We start from the raw sequence: 14671 nt of genomic DNA on the forward strand, positions 1-14671 counted from the left end.
CTCAGACAGCCCAGCCCCACCCCTGCCAGGTCCCTCCCGGGTCCTTCCCCAGGGCCCTGTCCTGACAGTGGGCGTGGCATCGCCATGGCCTGTGTCTGTCCACCGAGCAAGCTCAATTCCAGTCACCCGGCTCCTCCTTAGCCCCCAGCACGCACAGTCACAGACATAGACACTAATGACTCTTCCAGGGCCCGGGGTCGCCACAGCCAGCCCAGGTGTGGCAGCGGAGGCCTCGGCCCAGGGGCTCTGGCTTCACACCAGGGTTGGCCCCTGCTGGCCCGGTTGGACCAGCACGGCCTCGTCATCGACGTCCTCTGGGCCCCCCAGGGTGCATGTGGGGACCAGGTGTGTGTCCCAGCCCCACCCAAGCAGGCGAGGCTGACGGGGGCGCATGTCCCTCCCACAGAGTGCAGTGAGGACAACCCCTGCGAGGGCCTCAGCAGGCACGCCACCTTCAGCAACTTCGGCATGGCCTTCCTCACGCTGTTCCGCGTGTCCACGGGGGACAACTGGAACGGGATCCTGAAGGTACCCGGCAGCCCCGGCTGTTTCTCAGGCTCTCCCGGGGGCGGGCCCGGGTCCGTCCCGGCCGGGCAGGGGGAAGGGGCGGCGCCCGCAGGTGGTGTGGACCCCGGCCGGCAGCTGAAGGTACCCGGCAGCCCCGGCTGTTTCTCAGGCTCTCCCGGGGGCGGGCCCGGGTCCGTCCCGGCCGGGCAGGGGGGAGGGGCGGCGCCCGCAGGTGGTGTGGACCCCGGCCAGCAGCTGCCCCCCACCGCAGGACACGCTGCGAGAGTGCACCCGCGAGGACAAGCACTGCCTGAGCTACCTGCCGGCGCTGTCGCCCGTCTACTTCGTGACTTTCGTGCTGGTGGCGCAGTTCGTGCTGGTGAACGTGGTGGTGGCCGTGCTGATGAAGCACCTGGAGGAGAGCAACAAGGAGGCCCGCGAGGACGCGGAGCTGGACGCTGAGATCGAGCTGGAGATGGCGCAGGGCCCCGGGGACGCGCGCAGGGCGGATGCGGACGGGCCTCCCTCGCCCCAGGAGAGTCGGGGTGCTGGGGATGCCCCGAACCCCCTGGTTGCGCGCAAGGTGTCCGTGTCCAGGATGCTCTCGCTGCCCAACGACAGCTACATGTTCCGGCCCGTGGCGCCCGCCCCGTCGCCCCGCCCTCGCCCGCTGCAGGAGGTGGAGATGGAAACCTATGGGGGCAACGCCCGCTCAGGTGCGGCTGGCGGCGGGAAGCAAAGCAGGGCGGGTGGGAGGGGGAAGGGCCCCGGGCGGGGAGGAATATGGGGGCCAGTGGGAGGGAGGGCAGGTCTGGCCAGAGCTGGCAGGAGAGAGGGTACGTGGGGAGGAGGATGGGGACAGGCAGGAGAGAGAGGGGAGGCTAAGGGCAGGTGAGACGCAGGATGGGCTGCTGGGAAGGAGGACTGGGGTGGGTGGCTTAGAGGGAGGGCAGGTCGGGCTAGGCTGGATGGGAAGGAGGATGGGCAGGAAGCAGGACGGCGCTGGGCTTCACGGGGACGGCGCTGGGTTTCGGGGGGACGGCGCTGGGTTTCGGGGGGACGGCACTGGGTTTCAGGAGGATGAGCGTAGGCGGAAGCTGGGCAGAAAGGCAGGGGCAGAGCTGGCAGCTTAGGTGCTTCCCTGCCTCAGGCTCGGCCACCTCTGTGCACTCACCGCCCGTGGAGTCCTGTGCCTCCCTCCAGGTCCCATTGGCTGTACCGTCTCCAGCCAGGAGCAGCGAGTCCTCCCACACCCTGTCCCCCCGGGGCACAGCGCGCTCCCCCAGCCTCAGCCGGCTGCTCTGCAGACAGGTAGGAGAAGCCTTGCCCTGCAGCGGAGGCTGGTTGGGGTGGGGGCTGGCAGGGACGCCTTCTGTCATCTGAGGTACCGGCAGACGGGGACCAGGCCCAGGGAGGGTGGCACTGGGTGCTTGGGGCTCTGAAGTTTTCTGCCTGTTAGTTGCTGGGTCTTGGGGTGTTGGGCCCAAATGGGCCCTCAGGCCTGTGAGCTTGTGGCCACGGAGCACCTGGCTACAGGGACCTGAGTCTCCTTGGACCCACAGCCTCAAGCCTTACGGTGGGCAGATGCGGTTCCCCAGTCCTGGCTCGTGCCCCAGCCTCACCCACCTGCACCTCAGCTCCTGTTCGTGCCTCTCCCTACTCCTGCGCCGTGTGGGAGCACTTAGGAGAACCCCATCCTGGGGCTGCCCAGCTGGGCTGCTGGTGTCCAGGGGCAGGGAGCTGGCCTCAGCCTCGGCTCTGTGCCCGTGGGGGTCCCCTGCCCACGACATCTCTTCCTGAGGAGCAGTGGGTAGAGGCTTTCCCATGGAGCCTCACAGATCAGGGGTGAGAGTGGGATACCCACACCAGTGCCTTCCAGCCCAGCCCCGTCTCGGGGGTCAGGTGTCACCCAGGAACCTGCCCACTTTGGCCTCTTCAGGACAGGATGGCAGGGGGTCCCCAAGTCCTGGCCACTGGCAAGACCCTCCCAGGGTCCAGCTCCTCACTTTGACCCCCCTGACAAGACCCTCCCAGGGTCCCTCTGCTCACTTTGACCCCCACTGACGAGGCCCTCCCAGGGTCCCTCTGCTCACTTTGACCCCCACTGACATGGCCCTCCCAGGGTCCTGCTTCTCACTTTGACCCCCACTGACAAGGCCCTCCCAGGGTCCCTCCGCTCACTTTGACCCCCCCGACAAGGCCCTCCCAGGATCCCTCTGCTCACTTGACCCCCACTGACACGGCCCTCCCAGGGTCTTGCTTCTCACTTTGACTCCGTGCCCCTGCAGGAGGCTGTGCGCACAGATTCCTTGGAGGGGCAGATTGACAGCCCTAGGGACACCCTGGACCCTGCAGAGCCTCCCGAGAAACCCCTAGTGAGGCTGGCGTCCCAGGGGGGCTCCCTGCAGTCCCCCCAGTGCTCCCCGCGGCCCACCAGCGTCCGCACCCGGAAGCACACCTTCGGACAGCGCTGCGTCTCCAGCCGGCCGGCGGCCCCAGGCGGACAAGAGGCCGAGGCTGCCGACCCGGCCGACGAGGAGGTCAGCCACATCACCAGCTCCGCCTGCTCCTGGCCGCCGGCGACTGAGCCCCATGGCCCCGAAGCCTCTCCGGCACCCTGCGGCAGCGAGCGGGACCTGCGAAGCTTCTACAGCGTGGACGCCCAGGGCTTCCTGGACAAGCCGGGCCGGGCGGATGAGCAGTGGCGGTCCTTAGCAGAGCCGGGCAGCGGCGAGCCTGGGGAGGCGAAGGCCTGGGGCCCTGATGCTGAGCCTGCTCTGGGCGCGCGCAGGAAGAAGAAGATGAGCCCGCCCTGCATCTCCGTGGATCCCCCTGCAGAGGATGAGGCCTCCTCAAGGCCCCCTGCCACGGAGGGCGGCAGCACCACCCTGAGGCGCAGGACCCCGTCCTGTGAGGCTGCCCCTCACAGGGACTCCCTGGAGCCCACGGAGGGCTCGGGTGCCGGAGGGGACCCTGCAGGCAAGGGGGAGCGCTGGGGCCAGGCCTCCTGCCGGGCCGAGCACCTGACTGTCCCCAGCTTTGCCTTCGAGCCGCTGGACCTCGGGGGCCCCAGTGGAGACCCTTTCTTGGACGGTGGCCACAATGTGACCCTAGAACCTAGAGCTTCCTCTTCAGTGGCTGTAGCACCCCTGGAACCCCCAGAAGCAGAGCCTGCCATGCCCGACAGTGACCCCCCAGAGAAGAAGCAGGGGCTATACCTCACAGTCCCCCAGTGTCCTCTGGAGAAACCAGGGTCCCTGTCGGTGACCCCTGCCCCAGGGGGTGATGCAGAGGGCCCCGTGTAGCTCAGGACTTGGTGCTGCACAGGGCTTTGGCACTGGGCTCTGGGGGCCCCGGCGGGGTGGTGGCCCAGGCAGAGCCGTGCGTGGACCCTGACTTGGGTCCTATCATCGGCAGGGGCCGCAGGGGATGGCAGTTGAGGTGGACGCCGGCAGGCGCTCCTTCGCTGCCCAGTGAAGCAGGGGGAGGTGCTGGGTCCCTCGAGCCTGCGTCCGTTCTGGTTCAGGTTCCTCTAAGAGTTTTGCTGCCAGCCAAGGCTGTGTGGCGGTTGTGTCAGTGTTCCGTCATGAGAGAAGCCACATCTGTGGGACAGAGACCAGGCACCCACCAGAGAGGGGAAGGTACCCGGCTGCGTCCTCTCAGGCCACGCGTTGTTACGGGACACTCGCTGGGGGCCTGCGCCCTTGCCAGCAGCAGGTGCGGCCACTGCGGCCCGATGTCACCTTCACTCACAGTCTGTCCTTGTCTGCCTGTCACGCCCTCACCACTCTCCCCTTCCAGCCACCACCCTTTCCGTGCCGCCCAGGCGTTCCCAGAACCGTCCGCGACTCTGGGGGATGCCAACATCACTAAGGATGTGACGCACCCAGCCATCACTAGGGGCTTCATGGTGGAGGAACGCGCTCGGCCCCCATGCGAATCGGGCCTCCCCTCCGTCCAGGGGCTGTGGCCGAGAGATTCCAACTGACACCTTAGTTTTGTGTGCTTTTAAATTCAGGTTCAATGTTGCAATAATCTAATGCAGAAGACTCAGCTTCTCAAGTCAAGGGAGAGGGAGGGGCAGAGCAACGGAATAAATAGTAACTTATTTAAGAAACGCCCTTGGACTCCTGCCATCATGAGTTGGGGTGGGGGAGGGAGCACCACCCCCAGACTGACACAGCAGGCACTTGGCCACCAGGACGCAGGAGACCAGCAGAAGGAAGAGGCCGGGGAGGAAGAAGCCAGCCAGGAGGAGAAGCCTGGGAGACCCAGACACTGAGACCTCTGATGCCAGGATGTGGCGGCGGATCCAGTTCACATAGGCAGGGACGAGGGTGTAGACCCCCGGCCTGTCAGGGCGGCCACAGCCCTCACCCCAGCTCACAATGCCGGCCTGCAGCCAAAAACCATTCACCTGGCAGACCAGAGGCCCTCCAGAGTCATCCTGAGGGCAGAGAAGGCGAGGATTGGGAGCCAAGCAACTGGGGAGCTCCCTCCCTGGGCTGCAGGCACCCCCATCCTCCATCATGGCCTGGTGGGCTCACCTGGCAGGCATCCCCAGGGCCCCGGGCACACAGCATGTCGGGCTGAAGGACGCTGCCCTCAGGGCTGGGGTAGTCTTGGCTGCAGGCCTCTCTGTCCACCACGGAGACTTCCACCTCCTGCAGGCTGTATGGGGGTGGCAGAGGCTCTAGGGTGAGGGGACAGGCGTCAGGGAAGGTTGGGGCACCAGCCCCTACGTTGGGGGAATGGGAGGCCTTCTCCTGAGTCCCATACCAGTGACCCTCATCACTGGCATGTGGGTTATGATGGCATTTTGGTCACTGCTATGGATCCACACAGTAAGTTTTGAAAAGAGACAGCCAACAGGAGTGGCCTTGGCTGGGTGTAGAGGCTACCAGGAGCAGGTGGTGGCATAGGTGTCCCTTGAGCCAGCTCTCTTCTGGCTGCCCTGCCCTTTCTCCGTCCCAGCGTCCCCCCAGGGCTCCTCACCTCCTTCCTGCGTGTAGCCCCAGCCGGTCACCCAGCACCGGGTCCCAGGGCAGAAGTCAGCCGAGGCTTCCGGGAGGCAGACGGGCAGGATCCAGCTGGAGAGGCTCACAGGGACGCTGAGCTGCACCAGGGCAATGTCCCCGCTGGACCCCGGTGGTCCCGGGGGGCTGGAGTGCAGGATGATCCGCCTCACGGTGGAGAAGTGGGAAGACAGAGTGATCTTCAGTTCTCCCAGGTGCACCTGGTAGTCGGATGCGTTCAGGGACCTGGGGGGAGGGTGGCCGAGTGTTGGGGGCATCAGCGCCCTGAGGGGTTGGCTGCAGAGGTCAGCGTCAGCCCCGCCCATACCCCACTTCTGCGGGCGTCCAATGCCCACCTCTCCCCTCCTGAGCTTAGGACACAGAAGCAGTTCTGGGCGTTGGGGACAAAGCCTGGACCATGGCCTTGCCCTCCAGAGCCCAAGGACCGTGGTGGCACCTTGGGGATTCTGCCAGCACCTAGGAGGGAAGCCAGCAACACTCCCGGCACCCGGAGGGGCTAGGCAGGAGGCAGATTGTAAGTTCAGCTCCACTTGAAGAGACGGGCTGGGAGGGACGGAGGGACCTGCCTGCCCTGTGAGGTGAGCCAAGACAGGCAAACCTCACAGAGTGTGGGCAGTCAGCTCCCCCGTCCACTAATGGGAAATACTCAAGAGTTCCCAGGCCTCAGAGTGAGTCAAGACCAAGTGGAGGCCTCTGCCCCGCCCCGTGACCCACTCAGGCCTGGACGTTCAGACTTCGCCTGCCCACCCAGACACTCACCCAGAGAAGCAGTGGGCAGCCGTGAGCACCCACTGGGGGCTGAGCAGGGACCCACCACACACGTGCACCCTCCGCAGGCGGAGGCTGGCCTGCCATGGCCATGCGCCGGCCGGGGCCACGTGGCCTCCCACAATTCGGCCTCCTGCATCCGAAACCTGCTGCCGGCCACATCCTAAGCCAAAGGAGGAAGGGGTGGCTGGTCGGGATCCCAAGAAGCCCCCTGCCCTTCCTTCAGGAAGCCTTCCCTGACCACAGTTCCCTGACTTTCCTCTTCAGTGCCCCCGTCTGCCCGACTGTCCCCAGAAGCATCATGGGTGCAGCAGAAATGGCACCCCAGGAGCCGTGAGTGTGCCCAGTGCCCAGGCCGCAGTTTCTAAGCACCACGCCCCACAAACTAACCAGGGCTGCCGAGGGCACCTGGGAGGCTAAAAAGGGGATCAGGGAATGGTGGAGCCCCCGAAAGGCCCAGGATGCTGGGGGCGGCTGCCTCGTGGGCCCCGGGTTTCCTTCAGGAGTGATGGAGATGTCTGGAGCTAGACGGAGTTGGGGGCACACGGCACTGTCCAGGGTCCCCAGGGACTCTGAATTGGACCCTTGGTAATGTAGCTTTATCTTCTGTGAACTTCACCTCAGTAAATTAAAAAGAAGTAAGAGGAAGTCAGCTCAAGGGCCACTGGCCACGTCTGGGCCAGCCTGAGCTGGAGAATTAGGAAGGAGTGTGGCACACGGCTGAATGGAACAGGCTGGACGGAGACAGACGTAGGTGTTTAGAGAGAGGGGTGGGGTGGGGGCGGGGCACCGCGCTCTCCCGCACAGCGGAGCCCCCAGGGGGACTCATGCCTCAGTAGGACGCTGTGGGGAGGAAGCTTGAGGAGGGCCGGGTGGTCTCCATGGCCTCAAAGCATCTCCCAAGATACGAGCTAACTGCAGTGGTGGGGGAGACTGCCCCCCTCAACTGAGAGATGTGAGCAGAAACCGCCATGGCCTCCTGGCCCCTGGTGGGACCCCCCCGGGAAAAGGCAGAGTCACCTTGAGGTTCTTCTGCCCGGCCTCGCCTGCACCCACCCCCACACCCCCATGGGAGACGTACCTGGCTCCAAAGCCCTGAGGGACACACCTGTGGGAAAGAGACGGAGGGCCGGGGGTGGAGGGGGGCTGCCGAGGGGAGGGGTGTGCAGGCCCCTGCGAGGCGCCTGCCAGGCCTCAGGGTGACACTGGGATGGGGCCCATTCCTTAGCTGAGAGGCCCGGCCTGGTGAGGCTGGGCAGCCACTGTCTCACTGGCCCAGGGCCAGCGGGACCAGCCGAGGGCCATAAACAGCATCAGGAGGCCGGGAGCGTGGCCTCAGGCGTGGGCCTCCTCCCCACCCTCCAGGTCCTGCTCAGGGGAGAAGTCAGCAGGGTTCTGGGGCCTGGGGCTGCCGGCACCCCAGCTCCTTCAGCTCCCACCCGCACCTCTTCCTGCCTCCGTCCCCAGGCACTGATGGCTGGACCTCCAGCCAGGGCTACAGTCTCTGCCATGGAGGCACGGGGCGCCCCAGGGTGGGGACTCAGCGTGTTTCTTCACCTCGGGCAAGTCCCCAGCTTCACCCCCACCCCTGCCAGGGGTCCAGGCAGGAAGCAGATGCCCCCTCATCCCCACACCCAGGACAGGTTACCCACCAGGCACCACCAGGAGCAGCAGAAGGCCACGGGTCCTGAGGGCCATGGTGTCTGCCACTGCAGGGAGAAGTAGGAGGGCCCGCCTGACCCTTGGACCTGCTGGGCGTGGGGGTAGGGGTGGCCACGCACCTGCTGTTGGGCAGGGCAGGAGGCTGGAGGAGGCCGGAGCGCCGCAGACGGCCCCACCTGTTCCTTCTGCATACCTGGAGAGGAGGGTGGTCACCATTTATCCCTGTGTGGACGCCACAGCCCTGGCACCCAGTGGCCAGCCTGACTCACAAGGCATAGTAGGGAAGGACAGAAAGCAGGTGCTGCTTCGCACCCTAGCTCTGCTCCAGGGCGAGAGCTGAGAGAGAGGTAGGTGTTCCTATGGTGCCACCTCCTCCAGGAAGCCCTCCCTGACTCTCTCTCTGCTTCATCCTCTGGGAGCCAAGTCCTTGGGGTTCTTCAGGAGTGTCCCAGCCCAAGGCCCAGCAGCCCCATGGAGACAGCTCAGGCCCCCATGACAACCCACCCTTCGAGAAGTCCCTGTCCCCACATCTATCAGCAGGTCCCATGCTCACGCCACAGATCAGATGGGCACGATCTCCCGGCCCAGCCCTGGTGGGCCCTTCCTAACCGTCCTGGCTGCCCCGGCCTGATGACTCAGCTGATTAGGGGCCCTGGGCAGTGCTCAGGACTTCCCTGCCCCCCTCACCAGATCCAATTCACAGGCCAGGCCAGAGGGTCCGTCTTAGGTCGGGGATCCCCTCTTCGATGTGGGGAAACTGAGGCACGGGGGGAGTTGCCTGACACCCCACCAGGATGTGGCCTCCCGGCACAGACTTGGCCTCCTGCACGCCGGCACCTGGGGCAGCCACGGCTCAGAGCTGCGGGTTCAGTGTTCGCCCTCGTGACAAGAATGACACCAGCCCCTCTCTCTGCATTTGGGACGGCAGAGCGCCCACCACGGGGCCCTCTCCTCCCTCACAGCAGTGACACCTGGAGCGGGTGTCGGGGGAGGCAGGACAGCATCATCCATATAGAGAAAATTGGGACTGAGCCTCGAGTCCCTGGCCCAGGGCACCCCTACCCAGGACAGTGTCACCCAGTGCAGGGGGAGCCTGAGGGGCAGGGTCTTATGGAGCCGGGTCCTCCAGTCCTGACGCCCCAGGGCCGTCCCCGGGTCCCCCAGGGCCTTCACCTGTCCCAACCTGGTTCACCTGCAGCACCGGGGACCCCATCTCTCCGCCTGTACCCCATCTCTCCGCCTGTACCCCAGCACGCCGCTCCCCACAGAGCGCGCCACACCGCCCAGATTGCAGGCCTGAACCCTGTGACATGGCATCATTCCCTCCCCATTTGACAGGAGAGCCAGCTGAGGAACAGGGAGAGGGGCCTGGCCCTGGCGATGGCTCCCGAGTGGTGGGGTCTCCAGTAGCCTAGGACCCGGGGAGACCTGGGGTTGCTTCTGTCTGCAGTGGCCTGGCCACCTGGGCACTGTCCCCTCGGTGGATACCCTGTCTGACCACAGAGGATGGACCCCTGCCCCCCCCACCCATCCCCCTTACAGACCCTGTGACGGGGAACCAGGGCCTCCTGTCAACAGCCACGTGGGTGACCTTGGAGCAGGTCCCCAGTCCCAGTGGAAACTCAGGTGGCTGCAGCCCCGGCCAGCAAGCAGCCTGCCTGCCACGTCCTGAGAGCCCCTTCCTGCCGAAGCCCATGCTCTCTTCTGCCACTGTTGCTGGACCAAGCCTCGATGAGCTTCCCAGGGACCCTAGATCTAATTCGGGAAGCCCTGGGGCTGGAGCCTGCCTGGCACCGTGCCCAGTGACCAGGCCCTGGAGTCCCCCATCCCTTATGCCAGAAGCCATGTCCTGAGGGGCCACGTAGCTTCTCTTCGGGGTCTCATTCCTCCAACTCCTACCCCACTAAACCTCCACTGGAATTGTGGAAATGTGCTTCTAAGCAGAGCCCTTAGAAGGGCTGAGAGCAGGGACTGGGGGTCACCCGCTGTCCGTGCTAAGTGGGATAAGACACAGCACTGGCCAGACACGAAGGGCCCACGTGCTGGTGTAGAGAAAGACCTCAAAATGTTTTAAAAATCTGAAACTCAGGCCGGGCGCGGTGGCTCACGCCTGTAATCCCAACACTTCAGGAGGCCAAGGCGGGCGGATCACGAGGTCAAGAGATGGAGACCATCCCGGCCCACATGGTGAAACCCCGTCTCTACTAAAAATACAAAATTTGGCTGGGCATGGTGGTTCATGCCTGTGGTCCCAGCTACTCGGGAGGCCAAGATGGGAGGGTCTCTTGTGCCCAGGAGTTCAAGGCTGCAGTGAGCCCAGATCACGCCTCTCCACTTCAGCCTGGACAACAGAGAGACCCTGTCTCCAAACAAACAACTGGGCAAGGCAGACGGGCGGGGGAAGGGCCTCGTGGGAAACACAGGGGGAGGGGCTCCCGGCCAGCGTGCTCTGCCTTGACCCCGGTGTAGGGACCTGGCTGCCCTTTACAATCATCTTTCCAGTTGCCCAAGTGGTTCTGTGTGACCCGAATGCTGGAGGCAGCGTGCGGGGAGAAGCTGGCCCCGGGGACCAGTGCGCTCAGGAGGCCGCGCCCCACGGTGACAGGCTGCGCTTTGGGGGGCTGGGACCCCGCAGCTCCGGCAGCTTCCTCAGCACACCTGGGGCCCTCCTCCCCCAGCGACACCCACAACCAGAAGCACAGCGACACCCACACCAGTGATTTTCATGCACTTTAATGAGATGCAGCCCTCAGGAGGGTCAGCGCCTACCACCTGCTATATGGGCAGGGGGCACCGGAGGGCTGGTATCCGGGCTTGGGGTCAGGACCAACCGGGGAGGGGGCTCAAGATGGGGAAGGGACTCGGGACAGAGCAGGGTGTCCAGGACAGGGAGGGGCACTCAGGATGGGGCGGGGCAGGTGTGGGGGGCAGACGCCACCTGAGTAGGAAGCAGTGGTGTTGGGGACAGGCGGGGAAGGCTGTCCAGTGACCCGGGTCACCACCTGCAGGCCTGGCTCAGGGCTTCTTGGGCACGTATTGGTGGATCCAGTCCAAGTAGTAGGTGACGCGGGTGTAGATGCCGGGCCGGTTGGGCTGGGCACAGCCCTCGCCCCAGCTGACCACGCCTGCCTGCAGCCAGGTGCCATTCACCTTGCAGACCAGGGGCCCTCCGGAGTCGCCCTGGGAAAGTCAGGGGTCAGCGCTTGCCGGCCAGGCCCAGGGGTGGGAGCTGTGGTTTGAGGGGTGGGGCACACTCAGGGCTCACCTGGCAGGAGTCCCTCCGGCTGTTCCCGGCACACAACATGTCATCACGGACGATGTGGATGGCGTCTCCCGTGTAGAGGCCGGTGTGGTACTTGACGTCACAAACCTGGTTCTCCACAATGGGAACCTTCACCTGCTTCAGGGGAAACGGCGGTGGCAGGGGCTCTGTGGGTGGGGAGGAGGGTGCAGCCTCAGGAAGAAGCCAGCAGCACCCACCCGGATCCCAGAGGGTGCCCAGAAGCTGAACCCGGGCCCTGCCTCCCACCGTCCCCAACACAAACCATCATAATTCACGTCGCCCCAGCCGGTGACCCAGCACGGCGTCCCCGCGGGGAAGGTCTCCGAGGCAGGGGGCAGGGTGACCGTGCGGACGTGGCTGGAGATGTTCACGGGTTCCTCCAGCTCCAGCAGGGCAATGTCTGCCCCGTTCTCGGCAACGTAGAACTGGGGGTGCACGATGAGCCTGCTGACCCGCAGCAGCCGGTCCTTGTAGTAGAGGTGCTGCTCCCGCAGCTGCACCCTGAGGTCAGCCAGATCCTTGACGTCCCTGGCAGCGGAGGCTCCACTCAGGCCCTGGGCAGCCCCCAGGAGCACCCAGGAGCCAGGGCACACCCAGCCCCGCCCACCCCCCAGACCCCAGGAGACTCACGGGCCCAGGCAGTGCGCCGCGGTCAGCACCCACTGCGGGTGGATGAGGGAGCCCCCGCAGAAATGAATCCAGAACTGGCCGTGGAATCTCAGGCTCACCTGCCAGGGCCACCTGCTCCCGGGGGCCTCCTGCCCCCCGACAATGCCCGCTCGTGGCAGTGCCTGGCCTGGGGCTGGGGCAGGAGCCAGTTCAGGACCAGAGCTCCCCTGTGTGGGGGCCAGCCTGGCCTCCCCAGAACCCTCCCAGGTCCCGGCCTCTGGGACATGGTGAGGGGCAGGGCGGGCCCCGGCTGGGACTCACCAGGGGCCGCGTGGGCCAGGCTCGCCAGGACGGGCAGCACCAGCAGCAGCAGGCTCAGCATCTGAGGAGCAAGAAGGGGCGGCATGAGCCCCGCTGGGGGACAGGGCAGGGCCGGGGCTGCAGAGTATGGGGTGCAGAATGAGCGAGGCGGGGGGACCGGGGCGGGTCCAGGGTCCAGGCCTGCTGGCCTGGGTCTCGGCGCTCTGGGTCTGAGGCTGGGCCGCTCTGCTCCAGGTGATGCTGATGTCAGGGTCTCTGAGAGTGGGGGACTTACCCCGGCCGCTCCCTGTTCCTTCTACCCAGTGGGCTCTCCCGTCCCCATTTATCCCTCCAGACCAGGACGGGGCGGAGGAGGGGCGCTGCACCCTCCCATCCAGCGGAGGAAGTGGATGAGTCAGACCCCAGGCCCCCATGTGACACAAGCCCTGATGACCTCTGTGTGTGGGGCTGCCAGGCCAGCCCTGCCGAAGGCTGAGCACTGGAGGCTTGCAGCTCCACCTGTCAGCTGTGGATCCCACACCGGAACGCACCACCTTCCCGCTGGTGGGATCAGCTCCTGCCCCTGCCCCGGTGCCAGGAGGCCTTCAGGCGCAGCTGCACCCAGGTCTGGCTGCCCCATGCTACAAGACCAGTCACCCCACAAGCTGTTTCCCCAAGAGGGGCACGGGAAGAGGAACCCATGTCCATGGGCCACCCTCCAAGAGGCAGGAGGTGCCAAAGGGGTGGGGACAGGACTGGTGTCTCCCTCCTACAGACTCCAAATGATGGGGGGGCAGCCCTCTCCCACTCCCCTGATGGGGGGCTCACATGAGACCCCCTTGTCAGATGAGGACACAGACTTGAAAGGGACAGCACCGAGTGTCCTCGGCCAGGAAGGGGCCCTGCTCCCAACCTCCCGTGTGAGACCCAAGTCCTCCTACGAGTCACCAGTGTCCACCTCTGGGCTGTCTGTGTGGGTCCCCTGGTCCGCAGGTGCCTCATCATCCTGGAATCTGAGCTTCATCCGCAGAGGGAGGAGAAGGCAAGAGTGCAGGTGTGATGCCAGGAACCCAGCCCAGCTCCCCGCGGACTCCCTCCAGCCCATCAGTGCTGACACTGTCCCTGTAGGCCCACCCACCCCACCTCCCGACTTCCCCAGGCCCGCCGGCCCCAGGGCCTCCAGCCCACTTCCTCCCTGCCTGAGCCCCAGGACCCCCTGCCTGGCCCCTGACCTTTAACACAGGGCCCACTCAGAGCTCCTCCTTCCCCACCCTGCCTGGGACCACCCTGGTGTGGGGCCGACTCTGCACAGTGGGGCCCTATCCAGGTGTCCCCAGGGGCCAGGCGGGTGGCCCAGGCCCCTCCTGCTCACAACCCTGCTCCTCATCCGTCCTCTCAACAAACTTCCCAGAGGTCTCCGTGTGCCCCATCCCGGTCCCATGAAAGAGGCCCACAAGATGGGGCCTTTGGGAGCTCAGGACGTGAGGGGTTCGGGTGATGAGTGACACCAGGGATGGGGGCGGGGCGGGGACACAGGAGACACCAGGGCTGATGGTGAAGAAGAGACTCGGGAGACACCAGGGCTGAGAGAACCCAGGGACATACGGGGACACAGGGCTGGGGCATGCCGAGGGCTCTGGCCCCCCGAGTCAGGGGCCCTCCTCGGAATGCTCCGATTGGGTCAGGCCCGGGAGGTGGACCAGTCAGCAGCATGGGGATGAGACTGCTTTGACTGGCTAACACTGGGCCAATCAGGGCAAGTCCTGGGCACCCTGCCGACCCCGGCCCGTCACCTGGGGGTGCTGCAGGGCTGGGGCCCATGGGAGCAGTAGATGGACCCTGCCCCGGCGCCTCTCTGGAAGCACCGCGTCCCACCTCTGTGGTCCAGCAGCAAGAAGCTGAACTCCCATCACGTACAACCAGCAACAAAGGCGACAGCAAAGCTCACAACTCACAACCACAAGGGAAAGAACCCTTTGTGCTCAAAAAGGTTCAATCTGGTTTAGAACAAAAATGCAAAATAAAACCAGCAATCATTTGGTGGCTCCAGTTTACGGAGGTTTCTGAGACGGAGGTGGCCGGCATTGCCGGGAGGTGGTGTCCCCGGGGCTTGGGAAGGGATGCTGTGTCCAGGGTGTCCGTCAAGGGCCCTAAGACGGTGACCTTCGACCTTGCAGTGATTCCGCCTAAAGCGGGCAAGGATTCTTTTTGAGGCGGTAAAAATGCTCTAACATTGGCTGTGGTCATGGTCGCTCTGCTCTGAATGCACTAAACCCCTGGAACTGTGCATGTCAAGTGGGTGAATTGTATGCCATGTAAATTGTATCTTCAATAATCTGCTTTAAAAAAGAAAGGTCAGGCACAGCGGCTCACGCCTGTCCTCCCAGCCCTGCGGGAGGCCGAGGCCGGAGGGTTACTTGAGGCCAGGGTTCGAGACCAGTGTGGGCAACGTAGGGAGATCTCATCTCTACACAAAATTGAAAAATTAGCCAGGGGCGGTGGTGTG

At 65.1% G+C, this 14671-nt stretch overlaps 3 protein-coding genes across 7 annotated transcripts in view; 1 reads left to right on the forward strand and 2 right to left on the reverse strand.

Moving 5' to 3' along the window:
* CACNA1H (calcium voltage-gated channel subunit alpha1 H) overlaps positions 1-4625 on the forward strand; it is a 63174-nt gene extending 58549 nt beyond the window's left edge. For 3 of the 5 annotated variants that reach the window (XM_037732261.1, XM_037732260.1, XM_017510957.2), the window contains 4 exons: positions 407-528; positions 779-1223; positions 1658-1818; positions 2796-4111. In XM_037732261.1, the coding sequence (XP_037588189.1) occupies positions 407-528; positions 779-1223; positions 1658-1818; positions 2796-3812 (1745 nt within the window). In that variant the 3' untranslated portion in view covers positions 3813-4111. Of the gene's footprint in view, positions 1-406; positions 529-778; positions 1224-1657; positions 1819-2795 lie in introns of all 5 variants that reach the window. The other 2 variants (XM_037732262.1, XM_017510959.2) reach the window with 2 other exon arrangements.
* Positions 4500-8058, reverse strand: TPSG1 (tryptase gamma 1). Its single transcript, XM_017510961.2, has 6 exons — positions 7964-8058; positions 7393-7419; positions 6303-6474; positions 5503-5768; positions 5055-5200; positions 4500-4954 (listed from the first exon to the last, which is right to left on the reverse strand). The coding sequence occupies exons 1-6, from the start codon at positions 8007-8009 to the stop codon at positions 4613-4615; spliced, it is 999 nt and encodes a 332-aa protein (XP_017366450.2). The 5' UTR covers positions 8010-8058; the 3' UTR covers positions 4500-4612.
* Positions 8059-10690: 2632 nt separating this feature from the next.
* Positions 10691-12256, reverse strand: LOC108290897 (tryptase beta-2). The gene is made up of 5 exons (XM_017510962.2): positions 12187-12256; positions 11887-12058; positions 11519-11784; positions 11239-11402; positions 10691-11153 (listed from the first exon to the last, which is right to left on the reverse strand). Exons 1-5 carry the CDS (start codon positions 12245-12247, stop codon positions 10989-10991), a joined length of 828 nt encoding a protein of 275 aa, XP_017366451.2. The 5' UTR covers positions 12248-12256; the 3' UTR covers positions 10691-10988.
* Between the last annotated feature and the right edge of the window lie 2415 nt (positions 12257-14671).

The sequence above is a fragment of the Cebus imitator genome, unplaced genomic scaffold (assembly GCF_001604975.1).
Source record: "Cebus imitator isolate Cc_AM_T3 unplaced genomic scaffold, Cebus_imitator-1.0 Scaffold444, whole genome shotgun sequence".
NCBI classification, from domain to species: domain Eukaryota; kingdom Metazoa; phylum Chordata; class Mammalia; order Primates; family Cebidae; genus Cebus; species Cebus imitator.